Source organism: Chinchilla lanigera, unplaced genomic scaffold, assembly GCF_000276665.1.
Source record: "Chinchilla lanigera isolate Chin_1 unplaced genomic scaffold, ChiLan1.0 scaffold00067, whole genome shotgun sequence".
Lineage (NCBI taxonomy): Eukaryota > Metazoa > Chordata > Mammalia > Rodentia > Chinchillidae > Chinchilla > Chinchilla lanigera.
The window spans coordinates 1561322-1580708 of record NW_004955468.1 but is presented as its reverse complement, the minus strand read 5'-3'; the positions used below and the strand labels follow the sequence as shown (position 1 = coordinate 1580708).

The following is a 19387-nucleotide window of genomic DNA, read 5'->3' as shown; positions in this document are numbered from 1 at the left end:
AGGCCCACAGAGATATGTATTTCATTCCATGTCTTATAGTTATCATTTTTGTTCAGCTCTAGAGTTTGAGAGCTCTTTGTGGTTGACTCCTGTGCCCTTTCAATCTGCCCCCTTCCCATGGTGGGCATCTCTTACTTTCTGGCACTACATAGTATTACTCTAGAATCATCTTATATTTTTCTTGTGCCAGCCCTGGAATCAGCCAATTCTCCAAAGATACTGATTCCTTTTTTTTTTTTTCAGAACAGAATTTAGAAATCCAGATCCAGACACTAAGTATATTCATTATTCCTTTTTATTTTTTCAGACCTGGGGATTGAACTAAGGGTCTTCTCATGGAGCTACTTCCCCAGCCTCTCCTTCTCTCATTCTCCCTCTCTCACTTGCTCACTCTTATTTTCTCTCCTCTCCTCTCTCTCACTTGCTCAATCATTCACTCATCCGTCTGTCTGTTTATCTTTCATCTATTTGTCTGTTGGTCTGTCAGTCTGTCATCTATTCAGTATTTTGAGACAGGGTCTCATTGAATTGCCCAGGCAGGGCTTGAACTTGTGAACTTGTGATCCTCCTGCTTCAGCCACCCAGGATTCTTGGGTTACAGGCTGGTTGGGCCCCTTTAGCCGCTCGGCCCCTTTAGCTGATACAACTGGGAAGTATACACATATGTGTGTCACTATGGCTAACTGATCCAGAGTGGTTTTCTGTGGTTTCAAAGCTACAACACCAGAACATGCTTTATACAAACTTAAATCTCCAAGCCAGCTATGAGAACAGTGTTAACTTTCATATTTTGAAACAGATTAATAAAGATAATTGTATTTCTCATCATTGGAGCTGATAAAAATAATTTCTTCATTTCATCATGCTCAGATTTTACAGGTATGAAAGGAATTCCCCACTAACAATAACATCTAATTCTTTACCTGGTGGTAGTGAAAATGACCAAACACTACTAAGGTTGCTTTACCATTTTTAAATTAGGGCAGAAGATAAGCAGTATAATTTTTACCTTCCAATTTAAATTATAAATTAATTGCACTGGTAACATTTGTTTAAATTGAAATATTTGCCATTGTGGATTTGCTGTGGCATTGAGGGGCTCTATTTTGTAAAAACTACTGGACATTTATTTATTTATTTATTTATTTATTTTTGTGCTACTAGGGATTGAACACAGGGCCTTTTCACTGAGCTACATTGCCAGCCCATTTTAATTACTTATTTTGAGACAGAGTCTCACTAAGTTGATCATGTAGGACTTGAACCTATGATCCATCTAGTTCAGTCTCCAAAACTGCTGGGATTACAGGCTGCTACCATGCCAGGTTCTACCTTTTCTTTTTAATTTCTTTTTATTTTATTTCATTGTTTTTTTGTTTGTTTTTTTTTTTTTGAGACAGGGTCTTGCTGTGTAGCTCAGGCTGGCCTAAAACTGGTAGCCATCCTCCTGCCTCAACCTCCCAAGTGTTGGAATTATAAGCATGCACCACCATGCCTGGCTTAATTTTTTCGTTGTTGTTGCTTGTTTTGGAGCTTCTTGTTATAAATGTGTAGATCATTTTTACATTATCTGCTTTTCTCATACATATTTATATTTATTCTGTAATTATTTTTCTACTTTTTAAACTTTTTAAATCAAATATAAATGGATACAAGCACATTATCATTTGGTTCTAAATAATTTTATGTGGAAATTAGAAAATATTTCCTTAAGTCTTGGCTTTCTTCTTCCTTCTTTTCCCCAGGTTTTTAATTATAAAAGTTACTAAACCAAATTAAAATTTTAAATATATATATTTATTTACTTACTTACCCTTCACATACACCACATAGACTTAACTTTGGTTATTAACAGTTTGCCTTACTTTTCTTTCTGTATATGCACCTTTCTCTTTGGCCCACTTGATGGTAAGTAGCAGTTATCTTTCAACTTCACCCCTTAACTATGTGTATCTCCTAACAGTAGGGACATTTTCCTATATAACCACATCTTGAGGATAATTAAGTCTTAACTACGGAATCCCTATTTAAATTTTTATGTTCTTTCTAAAAATTCCATTTATGAAATTTGCTTTTAAACTCTGTTCTTTATTCATGCATTGCATTTGGGTATTAGGTTTTTGATCTTGGTATCATTTTGATGTTTTCCTCCCTTGAACTGGCTTGTGTTGAAGCATCTAGTCTATTTTTCTTTGCGATCCAGGATCCACCCAATCACATTGCATATATTTGTGATGTTTCCTTGTTTCTTCTGCTCTGACAGATTTTTCAGTCCCCCTGATTTCCATGACTTTGGAAAAGTCCCTTAACAGACCCTGCAAGGTATCCTAGGGAATGTCCCCCAGTCTGCATTTGTAGTTTTTCTTTTTTTCTTTTGTTTTTTTTTGTTTTTTTTTTTTTTTTGAGACAAGGTCTTCTTATGTAGTTCAGGCTGGACTTGAACTCACTGTGGAGCAGAGGCTAGCCTTGAAATTGTGGCAGTCCTCCTGCCTCAGTGTCCGAAGTGCTGGGATTACAAACATGTACTACCATGCAGGTCTTGTTTTTCTGGTAATTAGACTAGAGATTCATGTTTTAGAAAGACTATATAAGAGAGGTGATGTGCCTTTTTGATTATATGATATATGCAGGGTATATAGTACACATTTGACAACAATGATGTCAAATTTTATCCTTTGGTTAAGCAAGTTTCTGCCAGGTTTGTTCAATCTAATGTTACTATTTTTCCTTTTCCATACTGTATTCTGTAGAGGAAATCATTAAGTCTGGCTACCATAGAGATAGGCACAAAGGAGTGTCAGCCGAGTTCTTCATTCTGTAGGTGATAATAGCCCATGGAGCAAAACACATTCTTTGTCATAATAAACATGGGTGTGTCCAGCCCATGTTTATTCTTTAGAACATTTCTTTTGATGAGTTATTAACTTTAATTTCATGAGTTTTATTATATTGAACAATGAATACTATTTTTATTTTAAAGAGAAAAAACAGTGTTACAAAATTTCAAAACAAGATAGTAAGAGAGTAACAGTGGTTAGTACATTGCTTATTGTTATCTTCAAAGTAGTTGCTCCCATTACAAGATACAGGCATGAAAAATTGATGGAAGGATGTAAGCACAAACTATCTTAACTGTCTTGTGTGTGTGTGTGTGTGTGTGTGTGTGTGTGTATGTTTAGGTTTTTCTTGGTACCAGGAATAGAACTCAGAACCTTGTGCTTGCCAGGCAGGCACTTGTGCCACTGAGCAGTATCCCCAGTCCTCTCTCACCTTTTGAGCAGTTTCTTCTCATTACCCAATATCTATCTTATTTACTCTTTTAGCTTCTCACACTAGGGAGACAATACAATGTTTACACATGCAAGACTGATTTATTTTACTTATGAGTATCGTCTCAAGTTGCATCTTTTTACCTATAAAAGTCTCCAGTTTATTCTTCTTTATAGCTGAGTAATACTCCATTATATAAAAATACCATATCTTTTTTATCTGCTCCTCAGTTGATGGGCATTTGGATTGTTTCCAAGATTTAGCTATTACAAATTTTGTTTCTATAAACATGGGTGGACATATATATTGCTCTGGTATAATGCTTTTAATTCTTCTGGGAAAATACTCAGAAGGGGAATTGCTAGGTCAAATGGGACCTCTAATCCTAGTTTTTTGAGGAATCTCCACACTGATTTCCACAGTGGTGCACCAGTCTACATTCACACCAACACTAGAGAATGGTTCCATTCTCCCCACAGCCCTGTCAGCATTTGTTATTCGTTAATGTCTTGATGACAGCCATTATTTCTGGGGTGAGATGGAACGTCAGTGTTGTTTTAATTTGCATCTCTTGAGTGATGAGTAAACATTTTTTCATATATTTATTTGCTATCTGTATTCTTCATCTGAGAAGTATGTATTCATCTCAGATGCCCATTTTTGGATTGAGTTTTTAAATTTGGGGGTTCTGATTTTTTTCTGTTCTTTATATGTTCTAGAAAGAAGGCCTTTCTCTGAGGAACCATTGGCTAAAATTTTTTCCCACTCTGTGGGTTGTCTCCTTACTCTGTTGGTGATTTTTTTTGATTTGCAAAACTTTTTAATAAGATGAGATCCCAGTTGTTGATTCTTTGGAGTATTTCTCATGCAGTTTGGGTTTTGTTCATGAAGTCTCTGCCTACCCCTATATCTTGAAGATTTCTACCTACTTTCTTTTCCAGTAGATTCAGTGTTTCTGTTTTAATATTTAGATCTTTGATCCATTTCAACTTTAGTTTAGTACATGGTGATAGACATGGATCTAGTTTTAGTCTTCAGCATATAGGCAGCCAGTTTTTCCAACACCATTTATTAAAGAGGCTGTCTTTCTTCCAGTGAACATGTTTGGACCCTTCGTCAAAGATAAGATGGCTGAATGTGTTTGTAGTTATGTCTGCATCTTTTAATCTGTTCCACTGATCCTCGGGTCTGATTTTTTTGACAGTACCATAGTGATTTTATCACAGTAGCTTTGTAGTATAATTTCATATCACGAATTGTGATGCCTTCTGGCTTTCCTTTGTTGCCCAGAATTGCTTTTGCTATTCTAGATCTCTTCTGGTTCCAGATGAATTTTAGGAATGTTTTCTGTAGTTCTGTGAGGTATTGCTACTGGTATTTTGATTGAGATTGTATTAAATCTGTACAATTTTGGGAGTATGGCCATTTTCACTATGTTGTTTTTTCCTATCCCTGAGCAAGGGATATCTTTCCATTTTCTGACATCCTTTTCTATCTCCTTTTTCACAGTACTGTAATTTTCAATGTATAGATAGTTTACATCCCTTGTTAGATTGATTCCTAAGTTTTTTTTTTTTTTGATGTTCTTATAAAGGGTATACTTGCCCTAATTTCTGTCTCTTGGAGTTTATTGTTTTTGTACAGGAATGCTATTGATTTTTGAGTGTTGACTTTGTATCCAGCTACTCTACTGAATTTGGTTATTAAATCTAGAAGTCTTTTGGTGGAGCTTTTGGGTTCTTCTGTGTAGAGTATTGTGTCATCTGCAAATAATGATAATTTAACTTGTTCCTTTCCTATTTTCATTTCTTTTATTTCTCTCTCTTGTCTAATTGCTCTGGCTGATGTTTCTAGAACTGTATTGAGTAGGAGTGGTGATAGTGGACATCCTTGTCTTGTTTCTGATTTTAGAGTGAAAGCTTTCAGTTTTTGTCCATTTAGTACTAGCTGTTAGTTTGTCATAGATGGCTTTTGTCAGGTTGAGGTAAAGACCATCTATTTCAATTTATGTAGGGATTTTATTGTGAATGAATGTTGGACTTGTCAAAAGCTTTTTCTGCATGTATTGAGATGATCATGTGGTTTTTGTCTTTGGCTCTGTGATATGGTGTATTACATTTATTGGTTTGTGTATACTGAACCATCCCTGCATCCCTGGGATGAATCCCTCTTGGTCATGGTATATAATCTTCTTGATGACTTGCTCCATTTTTTTTGGAAGTATCTTATTGAGGATTTTTACATCGGTGTTCATTAGGGAGATTGGCCTGTAGTTGTCTTTTTTTACTTGGGTCTTTCTCTGGTTTTGGTATCAGGATAGTACTTGCCTCCAGGAATGAGTTAGAGAGAATTGTTTCTCTTTCAATTTCATTAAAGAGTTTGAGAAGTATTCCCATTGCCTTGAATCCATGTGTCTCTCATTCTGTATGGATGTTGCCTCTTTTCCTGCATCTAATCTGGATTGCCATCTCCCAGTGTACATCTGACATTTTCTTTTTTGAAATGTAGTTCTGGACATCTGCTACCCCAGGAGTTTTCTCCGTGCTGTAGTTTACTTATCCTTTCCAGCATCTGCAAATAGAAGCAATTTAAGATTTTTATTTAGGTATATTTTGGTGAATTGTTGATAAAAGTCATCAGAACAGTTATCTGGAAAGTAAAACAATGTCTATTCTTTACAGTATGGGAAAGGAAGAGAAGGCTTGGGAAAGGATATGAATATAGAGTTAGCATATTTAAAATAGACAAGGAATGATAAAATTTAAGTGAAGTAAGTAGAATATGTTGCTTATCAATCAGGCATGGTGGCCTACACCTGTAGTCTCAGCACTTGGGAAGGCTGGGACAAGAGGGTCACTGCAAGTTCAAGGTTAGCCTGGGATACATAGTTTAAGGCCACCTGAACTGCACAGTGAGACCCCAGAAACGCGCCCCCACCCGAAAAAAAAGTTGTTTAGCACTGTGGATATACTGGAACCTTGAGGAATTGTGTCTGCTTTTGGGGAAGTTTAGAGAAATTTAAGTAAAGCAGTAAATATATCACATAAGAATTAATGATATAATGGAAAACAAAAGAATGAAATGTTAGAACATAAAAAAGAGGCATGGACTTACTTAGAGTTTAAAAATACAGCTTTTTTTTTTTTTTTGGTTTTTTTCCGGTACTGGGAATCAAACTCATGACCTTGTGCTTGCCAGGCAGGCGCTGTGCCCCTGAGCTAAATCCCCAGCCCCAAAAATACAGCTTTTTAAAAAAACAACATTTTACCCAGCCTACACAGTGCCGATGTCAGCTGGGCATGATAGCACCCTCCTATAACCTTGTTGCTCTGGGACACTGGGAGTATCACAAGTTGAAGCCCATCCTGGGCAACTTACCAACTTAGTGAGACCCTATCTCAAAATAAATTTTAAAAGGCTGAAGAATTGTAGCTCAGGGAAGAACATCCCAGGTTCACTTCCCAGTACTGAAAAGCAAAAAGAAAAAGTGCTAAGGTCAAAGGTTTCTTGGGAGATAAAATAATCTGTGTAAAATGTTGACAGGAAAAGTTGAATATAATAGAAGATAGCAAAAGCATTATTGTGTTGACATGAGGTAGTAGGTAAACTTATATAGGTAAGCACGAGTCCTGCTGTCCTTGGAAAGGAGCTTGAATTTTATTCTAAGAATAAAAAGGTACTAGGAAAATGTAAGGGATGAATTCTTAAACATCAGTCTGCATCTACATTAGTGATGGTTCAAAGTAATCATGTCAAGGGTTTTTTTTTGTTTTCTGGTTTTTTTGTACTGGGAATCAAACTCAGGACCATGTGCTTCTCAGGCAGGCACTGTGCCGCTGAGCTATATCCTCAGCCCCAGGGTTTTTCTTTTAATTGTAATTCACCTGGTCCCTAGCAGTGTCAAGACATCAGATTTATTATAAGTTTGTCAAAGATTCTGACCTAATATTACCTGTGTCCTTAGTCAGTAACCTCCTGTGTTATATAAATTCTTATACATATCAGAGTTTCAGGCCTTTTTCAAATTTTCTATCTGTATTTGAGAATTCTGTAAGCCATTCACTTATGAGTGCTGCTTATTTTTATATAAGTTTCATATTCTCTGGTGTAGAAATAGAAATAGAAATGTTTATTGTCCTTTTTTGTTTCAGATTTGGATTTACAGTATAAGATAATCAGCTATCTAAAAATGCCCACTTATGAAAAGGATAAATCTACACAACATCAGAGCATATATACCAGAGAAAAACTCTATAAATGTACAAAATGTCAGAAGAAATTTAGTAGTGGCCACCAACTTATTCTGCATCACAGGTTTCATATTGAGAGACCCTATGAGTGCAAAGAATGTGGGAAGAACTGTCGCAGTGGCTATCAACTGACACTACATAAGAGATTTCATGCTGGTGAGAAACCCTATGAATGTACAGAATGCGGGAAGAACTTTAAAAATGGTTATCAACTTACTGTACATCAGAGATTTCATACTGGTGAGAAAACATACGAGTGTCGAGAATGTGGCAAGGCCTTTATTTATTCTTCACACATTATTCAGCATGAGCGAATTCACACTGGTGCGAAGCCTTATGAATGTCAGGGATGTGGGAAAGCCTTTAGTCAAGTTGGCCATCTTAGAAATCACCAGAGAATTCATACTTGTGAAAAACCCTATAAATGTAAGGAATGTGGGAAGGCTTTTAGTAGGTGCTCCAATCTTGTTGAACATAGGCAAATTCATGTTAATGAGAAACCGTATGTGTGTGAGAAATGTGGGAAAGCTTTTAGAAGAGATCGCCAACTTATCGTACATCAGAGTATTCACACTGGCAAAAAACCATATGAATGTAAAGAATGTGGAAAGGGCTATAACTCTGCCTCATACCTCATTCTACATCAGAAAATTCACAAAGGTGGGAAACCATATGAATGCAAGAAGTGTAAAAAGACTTTTATTTTATATAAGAATCTTGTTCGACATCAGAATCTTCATACTAATGACAAACTTGAATGTAGGCAATGTGGGAAGATTTGTACTACTGGCTCAAAACTTTTTCAGCACCAGAAAACTCATACTGATGAGAAACCCTACGAATGTAAGGAATGTGGGAAGGCCTTTAGCTTGTATGCATACCTCAGACAACATCAGAAAATTCACCTTGGTTTGAAATGCTTTGAATGTGAGAGGTGTAAAAAAACCTTTAGTTCATACAGGAATCTTACTCGTCATGAGAATATTCATACTGGTATGAAACTTTTTGAATGTCAGGAATGTGGAAGGGCCTATACTACTCGTTCAAACCTTGTTCAACATCAGAAAACTCACACTGGCAAGAAACCCTATGAATGTAAGGAATGTGGGAAGGCCTTTAGCTTGCATGGATACCTCAGTCAACATCAGAAAATTCACCTTGGTATGAAACGCTTTGAATGCAAGGACTGTAATAAAACCTTCACTTTGTATAGGAATCTTACCCGTCATCAGAATATTCATACTGGTAAGAAACTTTTTATATGTCAGGAATGTGGAAGGGCCTATACTACTCGCTCAAACCTCGTTCAACATCAGAAAACTCATACTGGCGAGAAACCATATGAATGTAAGGAATGTGGGAAGGCCTTTAGCTTGCATGGATATCTTAATCAACACCAGAAAATACATACTGGTGTGAAACCCTATGAATGTAAGATATGTAGAAAAACCTTTACTTTCTGTAGAAATCTCACTCTACATCAGAGTATTCATACTGATGAGAAACCTTTTCAATGTAAAGAATGTGGGAAGACCTTTAGACGTAGTTCACACCTTATGGCACATCAGAATATTCATGCTGATAAGAAACCCTATGAATGTAAAGAGTGTGGAAAGGCCTTTAAAATGTGTGGATACCTTACACAACATCAGAAAATTCATACTGGTAGAAAACCTCATGAATGTAAGGAATGTGGGAAGACCTTTATTCGATCTTCAAACCTTGTTCAACACGAAAGAATTCATACTGGTGAGAAACCCTATGTTTGTGAGCAGTGTGGGAAGACCTTCAGATATGGCTCAGCCCTTAAAGCACATCAGGGAATTCATACAGATTTGCAAATTGAAGGCCTATGAGAATATCTTTGGTGATGGCTCAAACTTTCTCAACATCTGATAATTCATTTTGGTGAGAATTGATTAAATATTAATCACATAGGTATAGCTTTAGCAAATGAGAGACTTTATAATTCAGTATGTGCTACATTATAAAGCACTCAAACATGGTGGTGCATACCTATAATCCCAACATTCTAGAAGGCCGAGGCAGGAGGATCTGAAGTTTAAGCCCAACCTGGGGAATTTAGGAACTCCTTGTTGCTTGCTCTCTCTCTCTCTCTCTCTCCCCTTTCCCCCCTCTCCCCTGTCTCTTCCTCTCTCTTCCTCTCTCTCTCTTTCTCTTTCTGTCTCTCTCTCTCCTTCTCCCTTCCTTTCTACTTTCCTTTGTTTTTTGTTTTTGAGACAAGGCCTCACTGTGGAGCCCAGGCTGGCCTCAAACTTGGAGTAATCCTCTTGACTCAGCCTCCCAATTGCTGGGATTACAGGCATGTGCCACCATGCCTGGCAAGACCCAGTTTCAAATTTAAAAATGGCTGTGGATATGGCTTATTGCAAATGTTCTTGGTTCAGTACTGAGAAGAAAGAGTGAGTCAGTGTCAGTCTTCTTTTAATATCTGATATTCATTGACAAATTAAGAAAAAATAAGGATCCCAATTTCTTCTTGCCTATGTCTATAACATCCGTGATATGGAATTTTTTCTAAATATATTAAATGAATGACTAAAAGCCTTCCACACTAGACATCAATGGCTGTGTTACAAATTACCCTAACTCTTACCAGAATAATAAACATCTCTCACAATAAACATCTCTCACAAAACATCATCAGGTTCTGTGGGCCAGAAATTTAGGACCATTGGATTTTCCATGAGATTGTGGTCAGGTGGAGGCTTGACAGGGAATGAAGAATCTACTGTAGCAGGCTCAGTCCCACTGGTTGCTAGCTCAGTGTACTGTGGTTTGGATATCATTTAAGTACCCCCACCACGTGTTCATGTCTTAGTAGTTTGGTCCCCAGTTTGATTGTGCAGAGATTGTGTAGAACTTTTAAGAGGTGGAGCCTGTGGGGAGGTCCTTAGGTTGTTCAAGGCTGAGCCCTCAGAAGGAAGTGTGAAACTCCAGAGATTGTGGAACCCCAGTCACTTTCTGGCTTCCTGGACATGATTTCCTCCCACACACACTCCTACTATTGGCCATGAAATCCTCACCTGAGCTGACCATTGACCAGTACTGTGCCTTAAACCTCCAAAATTGTGAGCTAAATAAACTTCTTTATAAAGCGAGGCTGCCTCAGGTATTTCATTGTAGTAACAAAAAACCAGAGCAATGCACTTAGATAGTGAGAGTGACATCAGAAAGCTATTCTCATCCACGGTGGACTTAGATGAGGAAATTCTAGACTGAAGATTGGTCCTGTAAAAGGATGAGGCTTTGGTGGATTTTTGAGCATGTTTTGCATGTGGTAGGAATATAAGTAATGTACTGAGAGTGCCAGTGGTGATGTTTTAAAAATATATCCACAAATTCTTCATCCTTCAAAACTGAAGCTTAGTTTCCTTCCCTTTGAATGTGGAGTGGACCTAGTGACTTGCTTCTGTGAACTGAATGACTATTCAGGTAACTCTCAATGAATGGTGATTCACTCACTGAATGGTGTCACATTTTGATCTCACTGAATTCTTAAAGGGTTTTTAGTAGTCATTTTGTATATTCTGTGAGAAATAGGTGACCTGCTATAGGAACATAACTGAGGTCTCTGTCTGCTCCTTTGAACTAATCACCATGTTAGTGATGAGGACAAGCTTTCCATGGGCTGCCCGCTGCCAGTTTTTTAAGCCCCACTGAACTATTGCAGGTTAACTATTTTGAAACTCAAACTCCTAAGCTGGACAACTTTGAATCAACACCCTCTCAGCCAGGCTTAAATTGTGTTCTAACTACACTGCCTTTTAATGATTTTTCTACACAATCTCCAGCAGCCCCCCACACACTCCCAACCCCGTCCTTCAGCACTGTGAGCCTTGCATCATTAAGTGAGAACTTTGATTACCTTCTGTGGCTCTCTTTCCTTCATAATTAGTTACCCTGGTATCCTTTATGCATCTGATCCTGTGTCTTTTTGTGACTGCCTTGATGTCCTGAATTAATTCAACAGGTTTATGACTCTATCTGTCAAAAACATTATGTTGTGTCTTCATCCACCTTATTCACTGGATCTGGCATTGTGCAACCTCTCTGGCTCTTATTCAAAGTCAAAATGACCATGACCATGAAGGTAGTTTTTAATCAGTTCAGGATATTGAGGCATCCATGGTAGTGCAGTTGAAGGGATTCATGAAAGAATTCTAGAACTGCTTCAGAAAGTGGCAAGAATGATCTGATAAGTGTGTTTGAAGTGAGAGGGAATGTTTCTAAGAGAATTAATGGTAATGTGCCTTTAACTGTAATAAAACTTTAAAAGTTTAAACATTCACTATGTATTTTAATCATACCACATAGCTGTCAGTTGGACTTGGTAGCCCTCATCTACAATCCAAATACAGAGAGATACTGAGGCAAGAGCATCCCAAGTTCGATTCCATCTGGGAAATTTAGCCAGGCTGTGTCTCAAAATTTTAAAAATATAAAATGTTGGATTGTAGCTTTGTGCAAAGGCCATAGAGTTAATCACCAGTATCACATATCAAGAAAAGTAGTTATTATCTAGAGGCATCATTTTATAATTTGTAAAGTGCTTATCAAGAACCTCCATGAACCTAGGCATGGTGGTACACACCTGTAATGCTAGCACTCGGGAGGCTGAGGCAGGAGGATGGCCACCAGTTCAAAGCCAGCCTAAATTACAGAGCAAGACCCTATTTCAAAAAACAAAAAAGAACCTACATGACAGTGCCTTTATTGGAATTAAAGTAGTATACATACCTTGGAAGATTATTTAGCATATAGTTTTGTGCTCAAATCATTATTTGTATACATACCTTGGAAGATTATTTAGCGTATAGTTTTGTGCTCAAATCATTATTTGTATTGCTAATAGTTTACTATTCTGAAAGATTCTAATTAATTTAGAACAGATTCTTCAAGCCCATTCTTAAATTTTACTTAATTTTGGAAATAAAAAAATATTCAGTATGTATAATGATTTAAATAGTAGCCAATAATTCACATTCTATATTCATAATTTAAGGTAAAGTAGGAATTAATAATGGGATAGCAAAAAGCAAATTGTCTTCTTGGAGCTTTTCCTAAATTTGTAATCAATATTTTTATTTAACATAGAGAAAAATTGAAAGAAATATATTGTAACTCATTCTTAGATGTTTACATTCAGGTTTTTTTGCTTTAGCCATCTCATTTTAAGCCCCACTCTTCTCTTTTTTGCGGGGGAAGGTTCTGGGTATCACATCTAGGACCCTGAGCATGATAGATAACTGTTTACGACTAGCTTTGAACACAATGCAGGTAGTTGTATCCCAAAACCTCATTTTAACTCTTTATGTCTGTTTTTAGTGTAACACAATGCAGTAGTTGTATCCCAAAACCTCATTTTAACTCTTTATGTCTGTTTTTATGAGTTATTTCTGTATCATTTGTGACTAAGTTGTAAATGTCATCCCGCTAACACATATAGAAAACCAAAAATAAGTAAAAATTTTGTTATTTTGTTCACCTATTAAATGCTACACAATTAATAAAGGTGTGGCAAGAGGCAGTAGTTAATTTATAAAGCTAATAGAAAGAAAACCTCTAAGCCAGTATTAAGAAAAAATAACAGCTAGGCATGGTCATGTACACTTTTAATCCCAGCACTCTGGGAAGCTGAGGTACAATTGCAAATTCAAGCCCAGCCTGGGCAATTTAAAGATTTAAAAAGAAGATACGTTCTCAGTATAAAAAAAGACAAGTCATAGATGCATCTCAGTGCAAACCCCTGGGTTTGATCCCTAATACCACAAACAAGTAAGTAAGCAAGCAGTCGGGCACAGTGTCCCATGCCGGTAATCTCAGCCCTGGGGAAGCTAGGAAGGAGGATCACCACAAGTTCAAAGCCAGCCTAGGCTACATAATGAGACCCTCTCTAAAAAAAATTAAAAATCAGAAATTCAATAAACAAGTAAATAAATAGGGAAGAATCTCAGTCCAAAGGCCCTGGGTTTAATTTCCAGTTAAATAAATAAAGTCAAAATTAGAGTTGATAGCTGCCTAAAATCACTACCAGTCTATACAAAATTATTAGCTTTTCAAACTAAGGAGTATCATACATTATGCATTGCCAGCCAAACATCTGTAATGACAGTGTTATCTTGCATTATGGTCTGCTCACCCATATCTCTTCTGTCCACAAGAAGAAATAATTCACTATTAAATGTTAACATTTTCCCCTATGCAGTTGTTTAAATTTTCAAAATTAAGTGTAACACAATGCAGGGAAGTTTTGCTATAGGTCAGCATACCAGTGATACTTGATACTTGAAAAATGGTTGCTGTTAGAAAAGCCAGGGGAAAACATTGTCCAACTTTTGGGACAATAAACAACATATGATCAATATCTCAAAAAGACTGATGAGAACCCAGCGTAGTGATTCACACCTGTCATCCCAGCAAGGGGATTGCCGACTTTGAGGCCAGTCTGAACTACATAACAAGACCCTGTTTCGATCAATCAGTCAATCGCTCAATAAAATTAAGATTGTTGTGCATTGTGTTTTGTTTGCCTCTCCATCACCTGGTATATCTAAATAAATAAATAATAAATATTAGTTTGGGTTTTCCATTCCTATTGCTACTAACATTTGGGATGTGAAATCATATGCTGAAGTGCTGCTAAAATCTAATGGAGTGACCATTAAAGTTGAATTTCAGCACTAGGCTGTATGATTAAGCCCCAGTGAGACAGCAGTCAGTTCACAGGGTAGCAATTAGCTGCCCTACTGTTCTACAAAATAAAAAGCTTCACAGCTGAAGCTGTGTGAGTATTCCTGAATGTTTTTGAACTCTTCATATGGATCAGTATTTAGCTTATTGATAACTTTTCAAATTCTACCTTGAATATTGTTTCAAATGGAGTTTGTAAATAAGAGTATCTCATTGCTTATACTTGGATATTACTACTGTATATGATTTATAATCATGTAAACTAGCAATAAAAGTATGCTTTAACTCAATTTTTCCACTTAAAAAATATTTTTAAACCATTAAATATCTTTTATGTGTATTTATTGGCCAATCACATTATTGTGATAATGTGACATTTCCTATTTGTCTTTTTTGTCATTTCCTTGATTTATTTGTAGAATACACATACATTCCCAGGGTCTTGATTCTTTTCATGTTAATTTAATGTCCTTTTCTTGAATAGTGACTCTTTAAAGTACATCCATGATTTTTCTTATGATGCTAATAGTGTTGTCTTTTTGTACCATATTATATTTGTATATTGCTATTTTCAGTCTAAAAAAATTAATATTTTTATAGAATGTGGAATTCCTAAGTATTTATACATGTCATCTATGATTAGAGATGAAATTTTCTTTTCAAATAATTTTTATTAAGTATGGTATGCCACCGCTGGGCATGGTGGTGCACACCTGTAATCCCAGCTCTTGGGAGGCTGAGGCAGGAGGATTGTTGTGAGTTTGAGACTTGTCTGGGCTATAAAGTGAGCTCAAGACCAGCCTGAACTGCATAGCGAGACCCTGTCTCAACCCCCCCCCAAAAAAGTATGGTATGCCAAGTATTAGAATTATAGTCAATATTTGTGTTTTATTAATTTAATGAAAAATATAATACCTTTAAATTAATATTTCATTTTTTGTATCCAAAGATATTCTATGATTCAGGCTATTTTTTTTAATGCCATTGCATCTTTTGCTTTGTTCTCATACTATTTTCCTTTGATATAGGAATGTGGTCATTTACATTGATTTCTCATTTTAAACCATCTCTGGAATATAGCATGCCCTACCATGATACATTTTTTTGATAAGCTGCTCAACTTTTCTCATGAATATTTGTTCAGAATTTTTAACAAGTATGTATTAAAATTGGTATTAATATAGGCATTCACATTAATTCAAAATTGAGAATGTAATATCAACTTTGCTATTGCCATTATTCATTAAAAGTTAGATAAAACAGCTTTAAATCCTATGCCCCTATTTTTTTATTCATTTGTTTTTCTTTCTTAAAGTTTGTTGCTGCTATTTGGTTTTTGTTTGCTTGTTTTTTGTGGAGCTGGAGATCAAACCCAGGTCTTTACACATGCTAGGAAAGTGCTCTATTACTGAGCTACTACTCTAAGCCCCTTCTTAAAATTTTATTAGACTATCAAGTGTGGTGGTGCACACTTGTAATCCTAGCACTTGGGAGGTTGAGGAAGGAGGATCACTGCAAGTTAGAGGCCACTCGGCTCTATAGTTGGTTCAAAACCAACCTAAAGCAAGAGCAGGACTCTGACTCAAAACAATAATTTAATATTATGCTCTTAATCACTTTTTCAAACCTATCTGAGATGCTGATATTTTAATTTCTACTCCAGGATGAACAGCTTAATTGAATTGAGTACCTACCCCAACACAGTTCCTTTTGAGTATTACATATCTTGGTAGGACCACTGGGTTCCACATACAAGGAGCATTCCTAAATAAGTCCCTTCGAAAAATCAAGTACTATATTGTGTTCTTGGTATTACTATATACAAAGAACCCAGGCCTCTTTAATAAGAATATAAAATGCTTAGACATGTTTAGATACTTACCAGCAGTTAATCACCAGTGTGATAGTTAACTGTGTCAATTTGAGTAAGAAAAGGCCAACTAAGTTGGATCAGCACAGTTGCGGGTGTAGAAGACCCACCTTAGGCAGGATTGTCGCCAGAATGATATAAAAGGGAAATGAAGAAAGAAGCTTTGCTTCTCTTTCTTTGGAGGAGTTCTAGTCTTCATCTTTACCTTGGACATCATCGCCTGGCTTCCAGTGCAGACTCTTCAGCCTCCAGCACAGATCCTTCAGTCTTTCATCACAGACCCTTTGGCCTCCTGATGTGGAATCACAGAGACACTACAGTAGGCTCCAGGCTTTTGGTACTTTCTTAAGGCAGATCCTTCATATCTCCATCATGCAGACAGGCCTTTTGCACTTTTGTACATCTGCGTGGGTGGCCAGTGTAAGCCAACCTTGTAAATTCTTAGATATTTGTATATCTTCCATTAAACCTGTTTTTCTAGTAAGCATTGAGTGATACACTCAGTAATGAAAAAAAAAAGAAGAAAAAGAAATAGAACACAAAGTTTTACTAATGCAGTATAAATTAAGATTCATATTTACAAAATTTGGGAAATAATTTTGGAAATTAAACTACATGCTTTTATATCTTTGTGCCCAGGAAGAAATCACAATGGAAAATATAAAAATAACTTGAATGCAACAAGAACATCAAAATTGATGAAAAGCAAATAAATCAGTTTGTAGCAGGAAATTTATAGCTTTAGCACCCATATTAGAAAAACAATTTAAAGCAGTGACTCTTACCTTAAAGTACAAAACACCAAACTAAATCAAAAGCAAGCAGAAAGAAGGAAATGACAAAGAGTGCAACATAAGTAGAAAGGAGAAGCTGGGTGCGGTGGCACATGCTTATAATCCCAGCACTTGGGAGGCTGAGGCAGGAGGATCATTGTGAGTTTGAGACCAACATAGGCTACGAAGTGAGTTCAAGTCCAGCCTAAACTGCATAGCAAGACCATATCTGAAAAAGACAAAAAAAAAAAAAATCAAGAAAAATAGATTTTGAAAATATCAATAAAAGTGACAAAACCAGGATATAGCTATATATTACATTCTAATACTTTAAAATGAACATTGAAATATTTTTCCTAAAACAAAGAAATTACATGCTGGTTTTTATTATACAAACATCTCATGATGATTCACCCCTCTTTTTTGTGATTTCCAATATTTCCAATGGATAAGTAATTTTTATGAAATTATTAGAACATAACTTTCATATTGCTTTCACCTTTGATCTCATTTTTCCTGTTATTCCATGCAGTTTAATGATGAATTACACATGTATTATTTGTATGCTATATTTATATATATATTTTTTTCTTTTTTTTGTGTGGTACTGGGGATTGAACCCTGGGCCTTGCTCATGGTAGGCAATCCCTTTACCACTGAGCTCCATTCACAGGCCTCCCATAATATAGAACCTAACTTCAAACAAGAGGTTCTAGGTTATATTCTCAGCCTAGTGCTTGCACTATCAGAGGTTGAACTACCCTAAAAAATCTTAAAATGTACCTGTAAATAAATTTCATTTTCAAGAGCTTCCAAAAGGAGTAATATTGCAGTATTGTCCTATTTATTTTAATAAAGATGAAGATCTTTATTAGCCTTGACCTCAAAGGAAAATGGACCCTTTGAGATGATTTCTCTTCAGATTGAGAGAAAGTAGAAAAGTAGAATAAGAACTGAGAATCAAAATGAGCACTGTTGGTTGAGGAAAATACTTATGTGAAAATACAAAATACTACATTTATGATAAGGACAAGTTCATCAATATCATGAGTTCAGATACAAGAGCCAATATACTTGAAAATTTTAACTTACGTCTACTAACATATTTGCACCCTGAAGATTATGCAGGGATAGTAGTTGCAGCATTGCTGGTAAGATAATACAAAAAGGCATGTGTGTGCAGCAGTGTGTGAGGGAGATACTGAAATTTGATATGTTCTGCCTTAATTTTTCAGCAAATCTAAAACTTTTAAAAATCCATTAATTTAAAAAATCCTAGAATAGTGAATTATTTGAAAACTGAAAAATAATGACAGATTGATTAATAAATCCCAAATATTCTTAATTACTAATTTATATTACTTTAAAATTCTCTAAAGCACAAGTTGTTTTCATTTTTAACTTTACCAATCCAAAGAAAATTCATGTTCAATACACAAAAGTATGAAAGGGAAGAGGGAAGCTTTGAAAATATCACCACATTGCAGTAATTAGTTGCTAAAATTATTGGACAAAAATTTAAGGAAACAGGGTTTTCCCTAGTCTCAAAGTAACACTCCCATATCACTTGCTTCATTTTTTGGTCATTTCCGGTGGTTTAATATTTTGCCTGGAAAACAATAACTAGTACCTTTATGATGAAGAAATACAGAAGTTGTCTTTCTTTCTTTCTTCCTTTCTTCCTTTCTTTCTTCCTTTCTTTTCATTCTTTTTGTTCTTTTCTTTCTTTTCTTTTTCTCTCTTTCTCCCTTTCTTTCTCTCTTCCTTTCTTTTCACTCTTTTTGTTCTTTTCTTTCTTTCTTTTTTCCTTTCTTTCTCTCTTTCTTTCATCCATCCATCCATTCATTCTTTCTTTCTTTGTAGTACTGGGGATTAAACCCAGGGCCTTGTGCATACAAGGCAAGAACTCTACCCCTGAGACATATACCCAACATGAGTAGTTATTAACTTAAGCAAATGGTTTAGCACGAATAAAAAGACCTATTATCATCATGGATCACCTCACATGGTACACTGAGAAGGGGGCATCAACTCTTGTCACCTTGCCAAAAATTGTAATCTCAATGTAGTGATGAGAGCATATGAGAAAAATAGGATATTTACAAAATAACTAGTATTTCTGAAAGGTGTCAAAGTCAAGAATTTAAGATTGAAAATTCTATCACAGATTAGGAAAGCCTAATAAGACACTACAATTTAATGCAATGTGGAATTCTGTTTCAACCAAAAGGGAAAAACAAACTAATGGACAAATTGCTAAAATCCAAATAGAGTGTGGTTTACTTATTACAGTGCAAGTCATGTGGTGGTGGACACCTGTAATCACAGCACTTGGGAGGCTAGGGCAGGAAGGTTACTGTGAATATTTTCAAGACTCCCTTCAAAAAGTGCATACCTCTTAGCCATTATCTGCATTCTCCTTGGCCCTAACCAACCACTAATCTAGTTTTGATCATTATAAATTTGCCTGTTTTGGGCTGTGGTGAAGCTCTGGAGAAGTCTGCAGCAGG

At 36.0% G+C, this 19387-nt stretch overlaps 1 protein-coding gene across 2 annotated transcripts in view; it reads left to right on the top strand.

Annotated features, from left to right (window-relative positions):
• Nucleotides 1–19387, top strand: part of Znf573 (zinc finger protein 573) — a 74051-nt gene that overhangs the window by 15780 nt on the left and 38884 nt on the right. Inside the window, exon 5 of one of the 2 annotated variants that reach the window (XM_013522454.1) lies at nt 7422–9351. In XM_013522454.1, the coding sequence (XP_013377908.1) occupies nt 7422–9351 (1930 nt within the window). Of the gene's footprint in view, nt 1–7421; nt 9694–19387 lie in introns of those variants that run through there. The other variant, XM_013522448.1, reaches the window with a different exon arrangement.